At 46.3% G+C, this 20,771-nt stretch overlaps 1 protein-coding gene across 2 annotated transcripts in view; it reads left to right on the top strand.

Moving 5' to 3' along the window:
* Positions 1–16,009, top strand: part of Gint3 (GDI interacting protein 3) — a 54,020-nt gene extending 38,011 nt beyond the window's left edge. For both annotated transcript variants that reach the window (XM_075695036.1, XM_075695037.1), the window contains exons 7-8: positions 4,547–4,676; positions 15,498–16,009. In XM_075695036.1, the coding sequence (XP_075551151.1) occupies positions 4,547–4,676; positions 15,498–15,734 (367 nt within the window). In that variant the 3' untranslated portion in view covers positions 15,735–16,009. The remainder of the gene's footprint in view (positions 1–4,546; positions 4,677–15,497) is intronic.
* The last annotated feature ends 4,762 nt before the right edge of the window (positions 16,010–20,771 follow it).

Here is a 20,771-nt window from a genome sequence, read left to right as displayed (position 1 = left end):
CGTAAACTGCCAATATCTATTCAAACAGCATCTACAAATACTGCAGCTATGTAAAAAAAAATTAGGACACTTCAACTAATTTTTTTCACAACCACATGAAACTAACCTTGTACATTTGTAATTGTCTTATACTAATGAAATTTGGCATACATACTCTTGAAGACATGTACAGTGCTGATACCTACTTGAAATTGCAATATCTCCCAGCAGTAGTTGCAAAAATGCAAGGTTACGTTTCAGGGAATCGAGAAAAAAGTTTAGTTGAAATGCTCCAATATTTTTGCATGGTTCCAGTAATTGTACACATTGTTTGGTTAAGTATTGGCACTTTGTGATCTACAAAGAGCTAAACAAGCTACTGCATGATGCTTTTTGTGAAAATTTAGTATATAAAAAAGCGTGCCGACAAAGATGACTATATTCTGCCATTGTGTATCACATAACTTTAACAGCTACACAAAAGGTAATGACATATTTGAAATCTGCATAGAAAACTGACTGGCTCAATTTTAAAACCTCTAGTAGAAGTTAAAAAAAAAAAAATTTCGAGGAGCGTCTCCCCTTAAGGTGTGGCTTCATAGCAGCATGCGCTTTGCTGCCGTGAAGCCCCATTTAAAGATTAAATTTGCATTTAACTCTCACCCCGACATTACTGTTAAAATTTTTGCATTTTTGTTGCAGCTTATACGTGCAAAAATGTAGTGACTGACAGTTTTCATAAAAACGTGCTAAAGACGAAGACGAAAGGAACGTATACGACAGAACGGTACTGGAAATGCTGGGAATGGCACTCGCCCTGTCATATGCATTCTTTTTGTCTTCGTCTTTAGCACTTTTTTATGAAAACTGTCAAGATAAGCCAACTCGTCCAAACCTAGGTATTGGTGGTAACTGAATAATCTTGACTGATTGTGCAATTAAACGCAATGCATAAAATTCTGCTTGCTCTGTAGACTGGTGAACAAGATGTTTATAGGAAGGTCTCCCTATAGTACACATGAATATTTTTAAACCTCAGCTAATGTTAGCTGGGATACCCTGCATATGTGTACCACTGCAGGAGAACTTTTCACTGTCAGCAACATGAAATGCTTATGAGTGTATTACATTTGAGCCCGCTTATATCACAACTCAAGTTCCAAGAAAATTCCCATTATTATAATCCATAATTGTTCTGACTGCATTGCACAAAAAAAAATATAGGGGACAAACATTTTATTCAGCCAGAAAGAAGCACAGTCGAACCCACTAACAGCATTAGCAGCTTTAACAATACTCGAATGTAATAATGAGTAGCTATTGCACTGCGAACTTTTGTGTGTGTTCCATGGTAAAATAAACCGCTTACTACAGTGTTCCTGTGCCGCATTATAGGCTATAACAATCAAATCCGGCTACTGGTTGTCTGCAGCAAAAGGAAAAGGAACACAAAATACAGGAAAGGCACGAAAACTCAAGCGACTTTGCCACACCCACTTTTGAGCCTTTATGCATGCCTTCGTTACCCCTTTTCGACATCGGCGAGAGGGTGGAAGGCAGGTGGGAGAGGGGCACGCAAGGCCAGGAATGCAATGCAGTGAAGCTGTGCGGTGCAGGGTGCATGGCATAAAGGTGAGTGTGACAAAGGGGCTCACATTTTTATTCTTTAATTTTCGTTTTTTCCATTTTCGGCATACACATCCAATAGCCTGATTCAACTGTTATACCTACTACACGACATAGGAGCGTTGTAGTAAGCGGTTTATTTCACCGTAGAACGGATACAAAAGATGATGGTGTGTCGGCTGCTCTATGTTATATCCAATGTATATGTTGTTGAAACCAGTGTCGTTATAAGCAGGCTCAACTGTACCAACATGCCTGCACCCCACTGAAAACCACACTAATAGTGCTGCCACATTAAAGAGTCTGCAAGCTCGTGTACCTGTACAAACCAGCTGCAAGTGCAGGAAATGCATGGGTGAAAAGCTTCAGCGAACATGGCTAGCGTGAACTGCAAGATTATTTTTTTCTTTTCGGTTTCATTCCAGAGTGAAAAGAAAATGCGTTATGTTCCAGTTCAGTTCTAGTTCACACAAAAATGTTTTTTTTTTTTTCGGTTTTTGGTTTTTGCTTCAGTTCCTGTTCGATACCCTGTTACCCATAACCTTTGCTAATTTAAACTGATTATAAACAAGGTACCTAGGTGAGTTCACCAAACATACTGAGAAAACTTACTACGAACCTTTTGCTATGCATGAAAATACAGAAACTGTTAGAGGGTTTAGTAATTGTTTGCAGTGCTCCTAATTAAACCAAAAACATTAAAATTTTGCTACACACAAAACACTTAAAATTCTCCCGTTTCTTATTAGATATGAACTTGGTATAGAGTTCCCTCAGGCCACTGGGACGTAGCATAATATAGCAATATTAGTGCTTTTGAGCTCTTGCTAAATAAATTTTTACAAAAGCTCTATTTAATCCACATGCATTTAATCTATTGTACTGATTTGCCATAGCGGTCCCCCCATTTTTGCTAAGTTTGATCTTGGTGGAATTAGTAGTTCTGCAAGGGAAGTGGGCTAAATAATGTTACGCTGCTCGTTAAGCGCACTCATAATGCTCTAGAGCTCTTGCAAACATAATTTATTGCAAAGGCCACAATTAACCCCTGCACTTCGAACACTGTGAACACATCACCGATAAACCTTATATTTCCCTATATTCCTTATCACCCTTATATCACCCTTATATTCAGCAAATAAATACAAGGTGCCTCGTTTAGTTTACTGAAGACATTAGGCAAACCAACTATGAACATTGTATGCAGTGCTTGAAAATAGGGGGAAAAAAACCAAGGGTTCTGTAATCACTTGCAGCACTTCTAAGTCAAAATTTTTTAACTTTAGCCACATATTACATATAACATGCGCTCCATTTTCACAAATAGTAAACTCTGTGACGTAGAGTTCTCTCAAGTGATTGGGAAACCTAGCTGATCACAGCTGTATGATGCCTTTAAACACTGGCTTAGATTTTTTTTTTTTCGCAAATGTTATAATGAACTGACATTCCCAACACTTTGAGCACGCATCATACATAACACACTCCCAATTTTCTAAAAATGTCAGCTTTGTTGCACATTGAATTCTTTAAGGACACTGGGTAAACTTCCTGCACAGTTTGTAACATACACTTGTAAAGCTCTGGAACACTTGTTAAGCAATCTTCTTCTATCATTCTTCTACGATGGATTTTAATGTTCATAGTATACGTCATTAGTCATCGCCATAATTTTATAGCACGTAGATTTTACACACTTTACAGCAACTATTTTAGGCCAATTTACAGCCAAGTCGCATCTTCCATAATACATCGTTAACACTACCACTTGTCATGGCGCTCTTTGGCCAAACCTGGCCCTAGCGCCACAAAACACCACACATCATCATCATCATCAAGCAATCTTCTACAAAAGGTGTAATGAACCTACACACTTCCCTTTCAGTACCTTTGAGGCATAACATGGCACCCATCCTATGTATAGCATTGCTCAATACCACCACCTTTGACTCTCCCTAAGGCAGTTGGCAGACTTTGTAAGCTGTTCATATAATGCCTCCAAACAGGCAGAAAACGACTGTTTTGCCATTTTCATTTAGCCCCTAATTGAACCACACATTTCTCGAGCTCTTCTACAGTACCTGAAAGCAACAGACTTGAGTGCCAGACTTTAGATACGCTTCACCTGGCTTAGTGCATTTGAAAGTGCAGTCAAGACATGTCTTCTCTCTCTTTCACTCCCCCTTCCCACGTGTAGAGTAGCAAACTGGACAAAGTTCAAGGCACTGGCCTTCACTCTAGGGAGGATAGCTTGTCTCCTAACACCATCATTTTGCTGCATTCTATTTGCTTCCATCTCTGCTGCTCCCTTGAGCATACTTTCCAACTTACAGACTGTAACCAAAATTTTCAATAGTGCCTGGTCAGGGGTCCTTTAAATTGCAACCTGCAGCAGTGGCTGTTACATTCTTCTGTTGGGCACAAGGTCGCAGGTTTCATTCCCAGCTGTACTAGCCACATTCTGATGGAAATGTCATGTGAAAATACTCGTGCACCCTTATTTCGTTGCAAGTTCAAAAATGCAGATGTAGTGAAAAATTAATCCAGGGTCCTCCACTGTTGCAGAGTTTATCTGTTTTCATCATCAAGTGTTTTCGTGTGACTGGCATAGCAACGAGCTCACGTCAACCACCTAGTGATCAAGTGCTCCCTTCTGTGCTTTCTTTTTTGTTGTTGTTGTAGTTTACCTTAAAGGTGCCTTGGTTGGCATTCCAATCTAGAGCACAAGGTTGCGGGTTCTACTCCCAGCCACAACCACTGTATTGTGATCGGAGGAGAATGCAACAAAGAAATGCTTGTGCACTTTCAGCCGCTGCCTGGCCAGAATTATTTCGTAGCCCACAACCTTGGTGCATCTGGAAGTCCCAGCGTTCCTTTTGCTTATTAGACCTTGTGATTGAATGAATCAACTCGGTCAGTAAGTCTGCTGTTTCCGTTGCAGGCGTCGTGAGGTGGAGCTGCAGACAGCGCTGCGGACCAAGGCCATGCGCGAGCGTGACGAGAGGCGTGAGCAGATGATGTACCGCTACACGCTCATTCGGATCCGGCTGCCCTCTGGCCTTTTGCTGCAGGTGAGTGCTTGCCATGGATGGTGTGCGAGACACACTTGACATCTAGTAGTGCCTCTGACACTCGCAATGTCATATCAGCGTCCTATGGCGATATTGTGGATGTCAACAAATGTTTGCACGTTGGCGTTCTCGGTCAGTCGCAGAGAGGGCAGCCCTGTTAGCCAGTCAGAGCTGATGATACGATGATTTCACCAAGATGGCGGTATGTGGCGGTGTCCTGAAGGGTAGCACCACTGGTTGGTAAGCTGATGCCAGTGGGTGTTGTAAAGTTTGCTCTCAGCTGTCTGTGCTGCCTGTCTCATACAGCTCATTAGAACAAACTTGGCTTTTCTTTTGTGTGTGTGTGTGCATTTGGCTCGTCTGAGGTAAGGATGACTGCCAAGATTGCAGCATACAAAAGTGTAGCTTCTGAGATTATGCCCCAGTACGCTGTTGCAACAGCAAAACATCACAATCTTGGAGGCCATGAAAAGTAATGCACACTGTGGTCTTTTTCGTGGTGTTAAGAAGAAGGCCATTCTATAAGTAAAAGTGTAATACTTGTGGATTGCTTTTTCAACCTATATTACTCCCACAAGCTGGCCATAGCGTGAGTGAAGTGACATTCCTACTGCTTTCTCTTCTTTTGATGTCAAACACCTGTATTCACAAATGGGCCTCAGCTTGAAGCGCTTCCTTCAATTAGCCTGTGCAATGACATCTCATTACTGTGAACTTCATATTACTACAATATTATCATACCCGAGAGACAAGCCGCCGCGAGAGCGACGATGAAGTGGGTCTGTGCCCTTGGCGCGAGAAAATGTCGGCATGGCACTCTGGCTACAGTCCAGTGTAAATAGTTGTAAATAGCCTCTTCCATCTGTATGTTTCTACACGTAACATTCTGGTGGAGGTGAGCGATCCCTGTCCTCGCCACGGAACTCCGGAGTGGTCGGTACATCGAGCTTGTCACCATGCCTCCCGGTGACGAGACCACCTCTGCAACGGCTTCGGCTTGTCCGACTGCTCCCGTTGTCATGGTTGCCCAACATCGCGACCCTGGTGTGTTCTCTGGCTTGGAGGGACAGGACGTTGACGAATGGATCAAGCTATATGAACATGCCAGCGCTAATAACAGGTGGGACCCAACGATCATGCTCGCCAATGTCATCTTTTATCTTGGCGGCACCCCACGCGTGTGGCACCAGACGCATGACGACGAGATAACCAGTTGGGACAATTTCAGAGAAAAGCTCAGGGAACTGTTCGGCGACCCCATTGGCCGCAAGGTTGCCGCGAGAAAGGCTCTTGCATCTCGTGTTCAGACATCTACAGAGCCGTACGTTTCATACATCCTCGACGTCTTGGCTCTATCCCCAAAAGCTGACGACACAATGTCTGAAGCTGATAAAGTGTCACATGTCCTAAAAGGCATCGCCGACGACGCTTTCAATTTGCTTGTTTTCGGCAACGTCTCGACACTCGACGCCATCATTAAAGAATGCTGTCGCCTTGAACAGGCTAAGAGCCGCCATATCACACACCACATCACGCAGTTACCCAACACTGCTGCTACGTCGACATGTGAGGGTCGACCACGTCAGGCTACCACCTGTGACATCACCCGTATTGTTCACCGCGAGCTCAAGGCCGCCTGTCCGCCAGCTTTCGCCGCAACACCTCCCGATCCGCCAGCAACCACGATTGCGATGATTCAGGCCGTAGTCAGACAGGAATTTGAGAACATGGGTCTGAACTCCGTGTGTACAACGTCTCAACCCAACGCTCCCCAGTTCTCTACCGGCCCTCCTCGTCCCCGACAGTCCTTTTCTGCCATATCTCACCGCAACCCGTCTGAATAGCATACCCCTGATGACAGGCCGATCTGCTTCCACTGCTGTCGCATCGGCCACGTCGCTCGCCACTGCCGCAACCGATGGCCACCACCTCCTCGGACATATGCCGCTACTTATTCCCGCACTTTTGAACCTTCTGTTCTCTATGCCACCCGCCATGAACCCACTGTTGCTGATGCCCCTGCTCCGAACCTTCGCTACAGTCGCTCGCCCTCACCTCGACGCCATCAGTCTCGTTCGCCCCTACCCCGCCGCTTCTCTTCGCCGCCTATCGCCTCCCGGACCCAGCCGGAAAACTAGGTATTGCAGCTTCTGGAGGTGAAGCTGCGTTGTCGACCCTGCCCTCCAATCCTCTGCTCACGTTACCAACGAACCAAAACCTTCTTGACGTTGACGTTGACAGCTATCCTGTCACTGCACTCATCGATACAGGCGCACATCTTTTTATTATGAGTGCTGCGTTCCGACGACGACTCAAAAAGCTCCTCACCCCAGCGTCAGCACGCGTCGTCCGCGTTGCGGATGGCGGTACTGTGCCTTTTATCGGCATGTGTACGGCACGAGTCAGCATTGCCGGCTGCCACACCCCTGTCCTCTTCACCGTGATTGCTCAATGCCCCCACGACCTAATTCTCGCCCTCGACTTTCTCTCCGCGCATTCTGCCCTTATTGACTGCTCTGCCAGTACCCTCCGCCTTGAGTTGCCAATTCTCGCAGAACCTTCTGACGCACCCCAGTGCCGCCTACGCCCCACTGACTTTATTCGCCTGCCGCCAAAATCAATAGCCTATATTGAACTCCTGTCTTCCCCACCAGTCCCTGATGGCGAGTACCTCGTCACGCCTCTGCCCGACATTCCACTACAGTACGACATTACCGTGCCTCACAGTATAGTTACTATTACTGCGAACTGCACTCGCATACCTATCTTTAACTTTGGATTGGCAAAGCAAATTCTACCGCAAGGTATTTGCCTTGCCAACGTTGATTGTCTCGGCGACCATCACGTGGCAGCGTTATCAACCGATGCTTCTTGCGAGCTTAGCAGGCCCATCGTGCCAGCCTCGGCTACCAATCCCAAGATACAAAAAATGGTTGCGACGGACCTGTCTTCTGCGCAGGCTGAAGACCTTTACCAAGTATTATCATCCTACAGAGATATTTTCGACTTCGACGATCGCCCTTTAGGCCAGACGCTCGCGGTCAAGCATCGGATTCTTACTGGCGATGCTACTCCTATTTACCGACGACCGTATCGAGTTTCTGCGTCGGAACGCCAAGTAATTCAAAGCAAAGTCAACAAAATGTTAGACTAAAACATCATTGAGCCTTCTTCGAGTCCCTGGGCGTGACCTGTAGTGTTGGTTAAGAAGAAGGGTGGCACGTGGCGCTTCTGTGCAGACTACCGCCACCTGAACAACATTACTAAGAAGGACGTCTACCCGCTCCCACGTATAGACGACGCCCTTGACTGCCTCCACGGTTCCGGCTATTTCTGTTCTATCGATCTTCGTTCTGGATACTCGCAGATTGCTGTTGACGATATGGGCAGAGAAAAAACCACGTTCATCACACCTGATGGCCTATACCAATTTAAAGTAATGCCGTTTGGATTATGCAACGCCCCTGCCACCTTTGAGCGTATGATGGACTCCTTGCTCCGCAGTTTCAAATGGTCCACATGTCTCTGCTACCTTGACGACGTTATCATCTTCTCGCCCACGTTTGACACACACCTTGAGCGCCTAACAGCTATACTTGATGTATTTTGAAAGGTGAAGCTGCAACATAACTCGTCGAAATGTCGTTTCAGCCACCGCCAAATCACTGTTCTGGGCCACCTCGTTGATGCATCAGAAGTACAGCCTGATCCCGACAAAACTCGCGCTGCCCGAGACTTTCCGGTTCCGAAGACAGCCGCAGACGTTCGAAGTTTTGTCGGCCTATGCTCGTACTTTCGTCGTTTTGTTCAAGATTTTGTGGCAATTGCTAGACCCCTCACTAATCTTTTGAAGAAAGGCGTACAATTTTCGTGGGGTACTGCAGAAGCCGCCGCCTTCTCTCGTCTCGTCACTCTTCTCTCCTCGCCACCCATTCTCGCCCACTTCGACCCTGATGCCCCTACAGAATTACGTACAGATGCCAGTGGTCATGGTGTAGGTGCCGTCTTACCCCAGCGTCAGTGTGGCCAGCATCGCGTTATTGCTTATGCAAGTCGCCTCCTCACACCATCGGAGCACAACTATTCCATTACGGAACGAGAATGCCTTGCTGTAGTCTGGGCGGTTGTGAAGTTCCGTCCTTACCTCTACGGTCGCCTTTTTTCTGTAGTCACTGACCATCATGCTCTCTGCTGGCTCTCATCCCTAAAAGATCCTACAGGCCGGCTTGGTCGATGGGCTTTGAGACTACAAGAATTTTCGTATTTTGTGGTCTAAAAGTTTTGCCGCCTGCACCAAGACGCTGACAGCCTGTCGCGTTACCCTGTTGACGACCCTGACTCCTCCAATATTACCAGTGCTGCTTGTGTATTCTCTGTGTCGCAGCTGCTTCATTTCGCCGACGAGCAACGTCGTGACGCCAAGATCAGAGGACTCATCGACCGTTTTGAACACTCTCCGGCCGACGCCACTCTACGCCTCTTCGTCCTCCGTGACGGTACTCTGTACTGCCGTAACCTTCATCTGGACAGCTCTGAGTTCCTACTTGTCATACCTAAACACCTCCGCTCAACCGTTCTAGAAGAGCTCCACAACGTACCAACGGCAGGACACCTCGGCGTATCTCGAACCTATGACCGTGTACGTCGCCCTTTTTTCTGGCCGGGCCTTGCCCGTTCCGTAAGGCGTTACGTCGCCACTTGTGAACTTTGTCAACGACGCAAGAAGCCTTCCCAGCCCCGCACTGGTTACCTGCAGCCGCTCGACATCCCTGCCGAGCCCTTCCATCGTGTTGGCTTAAACCTTCTCAGCCCATTTCCGAAATCAACATCAGGAAACAAGTGGGTTGCAGTCGCGGCTGACTATGTGACCCGCTACGCCGTAACCTGCGCTCTTCCGACCACTTGCGCAACTGACGTTGCGGACTTCCTTCTACATGATATCATTTTGATGCATGGTGCTCCACGTCAACTGCTAACAGACCGTGGCCGTAGGTTTTTGGCGAAATTCATTTACGACATCATGCGGGCCTGCTCCATTCAGCATAAGTTTACTACCTCCTACCACCCTCAAACGAACGGCCTCACTGAGCGTTTGAACCGCACCCTTACAGACATGCTATCCAAATACGTTTCAGACGACCACCATGACTGGGACCTGGCTCTACCCTACATTACCTTTGCATACAACTCTTCCCATCTCGAAACTGCCAGCTTTTCCCCGTTTTACCTCTTGTATGGCTGCGAACCGACGCTACTACTAGACACCGTGCTTCCATCAACCACAGCTTCAACTAGAGCTTATGCCCTAGATGCAGTCGCCCGTGCTGACCATGCTTGTCAACTTGCGTGCGTTCGTCTACAAGTCTCTCAAGACAAACAGAAACAACGCTACGACCTCCGTCACTGTGATGTCCATTTTGTGCCCGGCGCCCTCATGTTGCTTTGGTCACCATCGCGTAAAGTCGGCCTTTGTGAGAAACTGCTTTCCTGTTATACCGACCCATATCGCGTGCTCCGCTTAGTGACCGATGTCACCTATGAAATTGTTCTAGCCTCACCCACTACGTCCTCCGGTGTGACAACCAGTGACATTGTCCACGTCACCCGGCTCAAGCCCTACAACTCTCCACGTGCCTTGGATATTTAAAAGCACCGTGACAGCGCTTTTGCCGCCGGGGGGTAGTATTACGATATTATTGGTAGATACCCGAAAGACGAGCCGCCGCGAGAACGACGACGAAGTGGGCCTGTGCCCTTGGCGCGAGAAAATGTCGGCCTGGCGCTCTGGCTCCAGTCCAGTGTAAATAGCTTGTAAATAGCCTCTTCCATCTGTATCTTTCTACACGTAACAATATTAATGAGCTTTTCTTTTCTCCAGCTTAATGAAGATTTGAATAGTTCCCAGCTAAAAGCCTGCTGCTTAATGTAAAAGTACCCAGTAATATAAATTTCGAAGCACTACTTATTTGAAAAAGAATTAACAATTTTAAGCTTTCTCCGTGTCAGTCGCACCACAAAATAACCCATTTATGGCTGCTGCCGCTGCAACCACGATCAGTTGCTGCTGCTGCTTGTTGTCGTCGTCATCCTCCTCCTGGACGGTTCTGATTGCAAATTGGTGCCAGCCCTGCTGCCATCACTCGCAGTAATCTTGGCTCGCAGAAGTAGGAACCACCTGCAGAAATGCAAATTGGCACTGCGAAGATAGTGAGATTGCACTCATTGCATCATTCACAATCGTGGTAATCTTGAAGGATTGAATAAAAAACATCTGCAGCAACAGACAGGTTTAAAGTTCAACCTAAACCTAACATTAATTAGCCCAAGGATAATAGTAAAATTTGTGGATGCTTCAGGGCTTTGGTAATGTTTGGTAACAACACGCTGTGCTGCAGCATGTGCCGATCGTAGATATATGAACAACCACTTGCGTTATCAGCGAGCTTGTGCATAGGTCTGAAGAAATGCACCACTGCCAGGTTCATGGGCGATAGTCGGTGGGTGCTCGAGAATCTTTGTCATGATTGCTGTTTAACTGCAGCATCACATTTCATCCTGGTAAGAGCAGGATGTATATGGAACATGTAGATCAGTGCTGCTGTTTGCCCATGCCATATCGGAGCAGCTTTTGGAGCAGCCAAAAATGCATTTCGGAGCAGTAAAACGGAATTTTGGAGCAGGTTTATGAAAGCAAGTGCAAACTCTATATTATAAGGTCCTCTAAAGTTCAAGTACCAGTAATATTGATAAACCTAATGCCAGCTACACAAATAGCTGCTTGCATGGGTCATTATGCAAAATTATGTTTTTAATATTGTTGCGTTAAGTGGAAGTTATTGTTAAGTGGAAGTCTCTGTGTTGGTGATCGTACAAGTGCTGTTGCTTCCCTTGAGAGGTGAGGAGATGAGCGCGAGTAATTAAGCGTGCTTGGGCTGCCCTGGTGATGGCGTCAAGTGCATACTCGCTGTTCTCTGCTGCGGTGGATGGAAGAAATGCATCCACTGGCAATGTGGGTTCTCGGCCAAACAACAGAAAGAACGGGGAATAACCAGCAGTATCATGACGCGAAGAATTATATGCAAAAGTGACGTAGGGTAGGGCAAGGTTTCCAATTAGTATGGTCAGACGAGACATACTTTGCAAGCATGTCTGTTAGGGTATGATTCAGACGCTCCGTGAGACCATTAGTCTGTGGATGGTAAGCCATAGTCAGCTTGTGCTTGGTCGAGCAGGACTGCAGGATGTTGGCAATGACTTTCGAAAGAAATGTCCGACCATGGTCAGTGAGAAGTTGGTGTGGAGTACCATGCTCCAGAATCACATTGTGTAAAATAAAATCTGCAACATCTATGGTGCAGCTCGGAAGAGCTCTGGTGATGGCGTAGCGCATGGCGTAATCTGTCGCCACAGCGACCCACTTGTTGCTAGACGTGGATAGAGGTAAAGGGCCAAGTAAGTCCTAGCCAATGCGAAAGAACAGCTCCGAAGGAATTTCGAGCAGTTGAAGGCACCCAGCAGGGAGCGTCAATGGTGTTTTTCGATGCTGGCGTTTCTCGCGTGCCGCAACATATTTCCAGATGGAGCGGGCAAGGCCTGGCCAAAAGAAGCATCGGCGAATCCGGTTGTAGGTGCGGTAGACGCCAAGGTGACCTGCTGTTGGTAAATCACGAAGCTCTTGGAGAACAGCTGACTGTAGGTGCTTCGGAATGCCAAGGAGTAGGGCAGGACCGTCGGGGCGTACATTGTGGCGGTATAATACACCATCCCTGAGAACAAACAGGTGAAGGGCCGAATCCGAAGACGAAGATTACAAATCATCAATGATGGTCTCCAAGGTGGCATCACGGCGTTGCTCGTCAGCAACGTTTAGCAGCTGAGAAACGGAGAAAACGCAAGCGTCAACAACGGGGTCAGGGTCAGTGGGTGGTTTGTCCACTGTATAGCGTGATAAACAGCCTGCATCTTGATGTAATCGGCCCGACTTGTACACTACTGCATAGGAATATTCTTGCAGCCGCAGAACCCAGCGACCAAGCCGGCTGGTAGGATCCACCGGTGGCACACCGGTGGGATATGCAAAGAGGTCGCTGAGCTTCTCCTTGAAAACATCCCGGCTAGAGGTCTCATCCACGTGTGTCCGGAACCAGACACAAGGAGTTCTGCCTAAGTAGAATAGGACATTCGCTCGCATAATGGTAGGGTCCCAGCGGTTGTTTTGGCTGACATGCTCATACAGGCTGAGCCAGTCCTCAACGTCGACATTATCTTTGCCGGAGAATATGCCAGGATTGCGGAGATTGGTAACCATAATGTACTTGTTGGTGGGGTCGCAGGTGTAGAAGCAAGTGAGGTGTCGTCACCAACAGCCATGGCAGAAAGCGGGATGGTGCGGCCGCTGCAGAGCTCCGTGGCGAGGATGGGGAACGGCACCCTCCACCAAAATGTTTTGCGAACGAAGGATTAAGAACTGGAGTCTATTTACAAAGTATATTTGCGAAGGATAATGCAGCGCTGGCCAGTTCAGCCAACAGCCAGAGAACATTCGTCGACTTTGTCGGGGCTCCCGTGTGCATCGTCCACTAGAAACACACTGTATGCATGTATCAATCATCGTATTCAATTCGAAAAATACATATTCCAAAATGTTTGAATACTCTTTTGGATGCGAATATTCGAATCAAATCGAATATATTGCTGGCTATGCAGGAGCAAACACTGTTCTTAGCATTTGTTTCTAGTATCTGATGCAAGAATATTAGGGTGATTTTGTGCTGAACTTGGTGATAATTGTGTGCTACTAGCGAAATTTCACCTGTAAAGCACACTTAGCTGCAAGACGTCTGAACTCTGCGGGAAAGTCAGCCTCTCATTCGCCATGTCTCGCAAAGTCATTGTGAAAACCTTGAGCCGCCGGAGCGCAAGTATGGCAGGTGTGACGTCACACCGCGTGATCCGCTGCAGAGAGGCATCGCAGCTGCGCTTGGTAGGAGCCTCACCACTGCAGCACCACGTGACTACGTGAGGGTTTAATGGCTGCTTTGCCGGTGCTTGGTTGCTCAGTCTTGCCATGGATGGCGTGCCGGCTGGGCCGTCTGTGCGTGTGCTTCAGTGCAAGCAACAGGCTGAATACAATCATCCAGTAGCTATAGCTAGACAGCAGGCTGCAAAATCTCAAGCAAAGGCAAAGTTGCCTGCTGAAACACCGGAGCAGAGGGAGGCCGGATTAGCACGTTATAGAGAAGCCTGCCTAGCGCGGAAGCGTGCCAAGATCGAAGCTACTGCAGCCACCACCGTCGTTCAGCAACACAAACAACAACAAAGAGAAGGGGACGAAGTTGTGGATACAAGCAGCGGCATCCACAACGAATTTTTAACAATCCACACCCTTCGGCTGGCGGCAAGCTCAACTGCAGTGGCCAGGTCTCGTCACGGCTTCATGGACAACCCATTCGGCAGCGTGTGTAGCATGTGTGGAAATCTGTGGCCTAATTTTAATGAGCCACTGTGTGCATAGTCTTTGCAAAACCAAGCCAAACAGACCTTTTAGTCGTGGTGACTAGGTTTACAAGAGTTAAACCTCAGCCTTTTCTTTTCTGCAGCGCCACTTCTAATTTTGAGCTTATTGCTTGACAGAAAGTGTGATGAGTGACGACAGGCAGGGCATCAAATTCCATCGAATTTACGGGCATTTGATGCGGTATAATAAAGCACAGACTAGCCAGGATAGCTAGTGGGAATTATGAAATTGTCCAAGTTAAGATGAGCCAAATACACAATTTTTTAGTATAACAGCTTACTAGTCCGGTTTTTTAACATTGACAATGCAATTGCAGTGTTCCAACATAACAAATTAACCCAACTTGTTAATAAATGCATCTGCATATTATTACTCTATATTTGATTCGTATTCAAAAATTTTGGTATTTGGTCACCCCTAATTTATACAGGCTGCATCTGAGTAAAGCTTCCTCTCAAGAGGAAGCTTTAGCTTAGGCCCAACTCCAATGCGGCCTATTCAAATACATGTAAAACTCAAAAACGTTTTTCTGAGATAACCCCTGGACTGATTTTAATGAAATTTGTTGCATTTGAGAGAGGAAGTTAAATTCTAATGACTTTTGGAAGCGGAATTTCGATTTAGGACCTGAATTTCGTTAAAAAGATTTTCAAGAATTCGCAAGTTTGAAAAAAATATAAGCACAGTGTTTACAAATTAATAGCTCTGCATCAAGAACAGATATCGCAGTTTTGTAAACGGGATCCATTAGATCACTGAAAGCAGACAAATTCTATATGTTAATTTATATCATCGGTGAAATTGTTATGTTGTTTACAAGGGTTCTGCAAAAGCTGTATTTCCATATTGCAAATTTTCTTTAGATTCACATGTAACATGTAAATTTTGTCTGCTTTAGATGTACTATTAACTGGAATTCACAGAATTGTGGTATCATTTTTCATTGCTGAGTTAAAGTTGTAGACTTGATAGTTTCATTTTCTAAAAACTTGATTTTTGTCAATTTTTAATAAAAACTGATGACCTAAATAAAAAATTCGAAACAGTTGCTAGATTTTAAGTTTTTCTTTTAAATGCAACAAACCTCGTCAAATTTGGCGCAGTGGTTGCTAAGAAAAACAATTTATCCTTTTACATGTGTTTAGGTAGGAGCACTCGAGCTAAAGCTTCCTCTCAAGGCCTAATCCTGCCACATACAGGATGTAGAAACAGTGCCTGGATAGGACACTTTGTTGAGCTTGAAATTTCTCAACAGTCTTCTTTAACAGCCCTCCACCGGTTGTTGTTGGGGGGGGTGGCTGCAGGGGACATTTTCCGTGCACGAACCCTTGGCTGCTGTGCGAGAGTTCCTCCTGAACAGCATGGAAGAAGCCAGGAGCGAGTGCATGCTCACGGGGCCAACCGGCCATGCATTGGACGACCCCAAGGCCACCCTGCTCGAGTTGAAACTCGTCCCAGCTGTTGTGCTGACCGCATCGTGGGGCCAGTCAAAGCCACCCGACCTCCTGCCCGAGCTGAGGGCTATGGTGCAGCTGGTCTAGCAAGTGCAGTCTACACACCATGGCCGCTTGCTCAATTGTCTGAGCAAACAAAAATTGTATTCCAGTGTTGTATAAAGAAAATGAAATTTATGAGACTAGGAAATGAGGCTGCATTGTGTGGAACTTCCTGCGAGGACATCAAATGTCCTCCCCCTTCTCTCTGTTCCTTCTTTTTTTTTTTGCTGCTTTATAGCTGTGGTGTTGAAAGTTCCACTTTGTGCAATGGAAACTGATGAACTGTGCATGAAAAGAATAAAGCATGCTTGTTTCACAACGAGGCTGACTCTTTTTCAGTCGGCAGAGCAGTGCTTGCACTGCAGTTTGCTCACTTTGAACACTGCTTCATTTTTTAAAAATAATATGCAACATGCCTAAGAAAAGTGGCAGTTGTGCATTTGCTAAGCATGCTGTGCTTTGGAAATGAATGCAAGAACCTAATTTATATATGCATTAGCCCACCTCTTGTGAAATTAATTGAAGCTACACGCATTTTCAGCGAGTAAACTGGCATGAAAAACAGCAAAAGTGACGTGCACACCGTCGCCCCATTACTACTCACTTCAAATTTTAATGCGACAACATTATGTGGATCGCTCAAGGATGCTTGATGTGGGCTATCATTGAACATTGCTAGAAGAGGTATATGGCAGAAAGGAAGAGGGTCAGGGCAAACGGGGACTGGCATTAAGAGGAAGCTTCAGCTTGGGCCCAACTCTGACACGGCCTATTCAAGTACATGTAAAATGCAGAAGTGCTTTTCTGACATAATCCCTGGACCGATTTTAATGAAATTTGTTGCATTTGAGAGAGAAAGGTAAATTTTAATGACTGTTGGAAGTAGAATTTCTGTTTAGGGCCTGAATTTTGCTAAAAGAATTTTCAAAAGTTTGAAAAAAGTATAGGTACGAAGTTTACAAACTAAGCTCTGCATCAAGAGTAGATATCGCAGTTCTGTAAATGGCGTCCATTAGAGCTTTAAAAGCGGACGAGTTCAATGTGTCAATTTATATTTTACGTGAATTCGTTCCTTTGTGTACAAGGGTTCTGCAAAAGGTGTATTTTTATACTACTAAATTCATGTGTAACATATCAATTTTGTCTGCTTTATATGTACTATTAGATGGAATTCACATAACTGTGATATCATTTCTCATTGCCGAGTTAGAGTTGTGAACTTCATAGTTTCGCTTTCTGAAAATATGCGATTTTTGCTAATTTTCAATAAAAAATTTACGACCTAAATCAAGAATGCGGAAATAACAGTTCCTAGATTTTAAGTTTTTCTTTTAAATGCAACAAACCTCGTCAAATTTGGTGCCGTGGTTGCCGAGAAAAACGAATTCTCTTTTTACAAGTATTTAAATAGGAGCACCTGAGCTAAATTTACTCTTTTAAGGCGAGATCCCAGAGCAGCACAAAGAGCTTCATTCAATGTGAAATGTCTGATGGGACATCGTTGAATGATAGAATCCCTAAATTCTGTCATATTGCATCTGAGCCAGGGTGTCTACCAACCGGGAGAACCGGGAATTCTCGGGGATTTTGAATAGTCTGGAAATACTCAGGGAATTTATGCTTCTATCAGGGAAAATTAGCTGTAATTTTAAATAATGAAACGAAGTCGCGGTAATGCTGGCTCGAGTAACAGAGAGGGATCGTAATGAATCGTCTTTGGCGTCCGATCATTCGCGCGGCTTTGCGGCACCATTACGTCTGAAATTTCGGAGGCACGAACCCTTCGCTGTCCGATTTGCCGTACTTTTTTGCCGTGACCGCAAGTCCGAAACGCCATTAATGAAAGCCACCACCTCCGGCGTTTTGATTGCCTCGCAACCTCGAAACAGCGCTTTCGTACGCAGATCCGCTCCGTAGCCATCACCGCGGCAAACGCTAGGCCTATCTGCTTCTACGTTCGATATTAAGCTTCTTGACGTTCAGCGCTGTGTTTTTTTTTTTTCATCGAAAGAATTTGCCGCTGTCAGCAATGCCACCGATTCGCCCTTTGTGGCCCTCGCGATTGTCTTCGAAGGTCGAAAGCATGGTGCGTTACATAATGCCGGTTTTTGAAAGTCAGCCTAGCCTCAATGCAGAAATGTTACGCGGTGAAGCATAAACGAAAGTATTGCGGTGAAGCATAACAAGCGTGGGAAGGGGCAATTGTCATGGGACGCTGTATGTATTCCTTAATTGTACACGCGTGCACCCGCCATCTCCTGTCACAGTACGAGCACCGATATGTCTAATAAGTGTACTGGCAGGCCTCTTCGGATGTGCCTGTGGCGATTTGAGCCCTTAAAGGCAGTAAAAGGCATGCATTTATTTTTTTCGAACTGCCTGATACAGGGTGTGTATTAAGTTGACATTTCCAAATTCCCTGAGTTTTCCAGGTTTTCCCTGAACACCTTTGCAAAATTCCTTGAATGAGCCAGAAGTTTGTTTTATGTCAAGACGAGCTGACACCATGTTGCCCGATGCTGTCACTTCTCTGTAAGCATATGTTGAAAAAAATATGATTTAATCCAGTTTGAATAGTAAGGAGTAATATCTATTTTATTCAAAAAAGAAAACAAAGAAAGTTATAGTAAAATGCACAGCTGAAAAAATGGTAAAACCCATTCCGAATCGAGTCGAACATTTTCAAATACGAATGAAAAGGGGATGCATACAGAAGTAAATATTTTCGAATATGGGCTATTTTTATCAACTGATAGCAAGCTCATTGGTATGAGACCTGAACTTTGTCACAACTAAGATTCTCTCTCAGCAGCTGGGAAGTCAACATCCGCTCTCCTGACATACTCTCAATATCTCAGTGTTGGGTTTCACTGCGTTAGAGAGTTTATGTTGGTTTGGATGAGGGGCACCTGCAACTCGGCGTCAGCCAACACTGTTTTCTTGAGCTCAAGCTCCTTCAAAGAGGCGGTGGCACGCTTCCTTCCTTGTTAATTCCTCAGTGCGTCGGTCCTTTCTGTTCTCATCCCCCTTCCGCCACGTGTTTGCCCCATGGATCATTTGAAGCATCCTAGCTCTTGGTCACTTGTACAGTCAACGCCCGATTTTTCGGAATCCCTGGGGCTGCGAAAGCATCCGAAAAATCGGGCAGTCCGAAAAAAAATGAATGCATGTTCTAAACTGTCCTTAAGGCAACAGCCACGTCCGAAAAAGCTCTTAAGGCCTGCCAGTACACTTATTAGCCACTCTTACTGTGAAAGGAGACGGGGTGCACGCGTGCATAATTAAGGAATACATACTATGTCCCGTGACAATTGCCCCTTGACACCCTTGTCATGCTTCACTGCATAACATTTCTAAATTAAGGCGAAGCTAACTTTTAAAGACTGGCATTATCCAGCGCGTATTGTGCTTTGTGAGCTTCGAAGCCAATCGGGAGAATTACAAAGGCGTAGTCGGTGCCGTTGCTGACAACGGCGAATTCTTTTAATGAAAAAATTGCCGACGATTACGTTACTTCCTAATGCGAAATTTGAGCGCAGCAAATAAGCTGTTTCACCTTTTCGATAGATTGAGGCAAAGAAATCGAGCAACACATGTATGCGCTATCACAGAATTTTTTTTTTTATTTTTCACACGTATTCCTTTAACAAAGACTCCACTAACAGTTCTTGACAGTCATGAAGGAAGCTTTGTGGTCGGAGAAATAGACTGATGTATGTTCGACTTGGTACACCAATGCTTGATTCTCAAAGACGAGATGTATACAAGTGCCTCGCGAGGTTGTCACAGCCGTGGGACGCGTTACGAGCGAGAGGAACGGGATGTTCTCCCGCATAAGTGTTAGGAAATTGCTGTTTGTCTTTATGTCAAGCCGCCACCGATCTGGCTCTCTGATTGCCACCGCACAGGGCGAACGGCAGCGGCAATTTCAGCTCGGGCGGTGCACATATACAGATCCGCCGCCACCGATCTGGCTCTCTGATTGCCACCGCACAGGGGTTGCATTGGAGGAGGAGCGAAGAAAGGAATTAAGTTCGAGCCGGCGCTTTGACAACCGGAGACTCGCAGGAAGAGGGGGGAGGGGGGCGGCGTGTACACCCAGCGGCAAACGATGGGGGCAGAAGCGCGCGCAGCAAGCGGACAACACGATAAAGGGAGGAGGGAAGAGATAGCAGCGACTGACTGATGCCGCTGACGCCGATAGTGAGTCAACCCCAGCTGCGGAGTTGGTTTCAGGGACAACGAATAACCGGCGCGTCGGCAACTGAAGAGCACCCTATCCGCCACACAAGAACAGGGGGGGGGGACCCTTTCCTCCTCTTTCTGCATGGCGGCGACGGTGTTCTATGCAGTCACGTTACCTTGACTCTCTAGCGGCGTCAGCGGCATCCAGCGGTGTCAGTCGATCGCTGCTAGCGCTGGGGGGATGAAAGGGGGGGCGGAGCTGGTTACGAGGCCGACGACGACGCCGACGCGAAACCCAGGAACGGACGCCAAAGAGCTGCGCTCTAAAACACGGCACCGCACGGCAAGAAGCTAGAGAACGTAGAAGCAGCTAGGTCTAACGTTGCGTGGTGGTGGCTACGGATGCCAGCGGATCTGCGTGCGAGAGCACCTGTTCGAGGCGGCAAGATAATCAAAATGGCGGTGGTGGCTTTGATTAATTCCATTTCAGACCTGTAGCCAGGGCAATATACATTGACTCTATGGAGTATGTGGTGGCGCCGCGAAATCGTGCGAGTTATTGGGCATGTCCGAAAAATCGGGCGTCTGGAAAATCGGTCGTTAACTACCCTGGCAATACCTTGTGGCAACGACACGGCGTCATTGACGATTCGTTGCGATTCGTCTGTTACTGGAGCCAGCAATACCACGACTTTCGTTCCCTTTCAATAAATTACAGCTAATTTTCCCTGATAGAATCATAAATTCCCTGAGTTTTCCCCGAGTATTCCCAGACTATTCAAATTCCCTGAGAATTCCCGGTTTTCCTGCTTGGTGGACACCCTGCTGATGTGTTTTACATTTTCGCGGCCCACAGGGAGTCTAAAAAAATCAGACTTTGACTCTACGACTGACGAA

The sequence above is a fragment of the Dermacentor variabilis genome, chromosome 6 (genome assembly GCF_050947875.1).
Source record: "Dermacentor variabilis isolate Ectoservices chromosome 6, ASM5094787v1, whole genome shotgun sequence".
In the NCBI taxonomy this organism is placed as follows: Eukaryota; Metazoa; Arthropoda; class Arachnida; order Ixodida; family Ixodidae; genus Dermacentor; species Dermacentor variabilis.
This window is presented reverse-complemented; position numbering and strand designations above follow the sequence as displayed.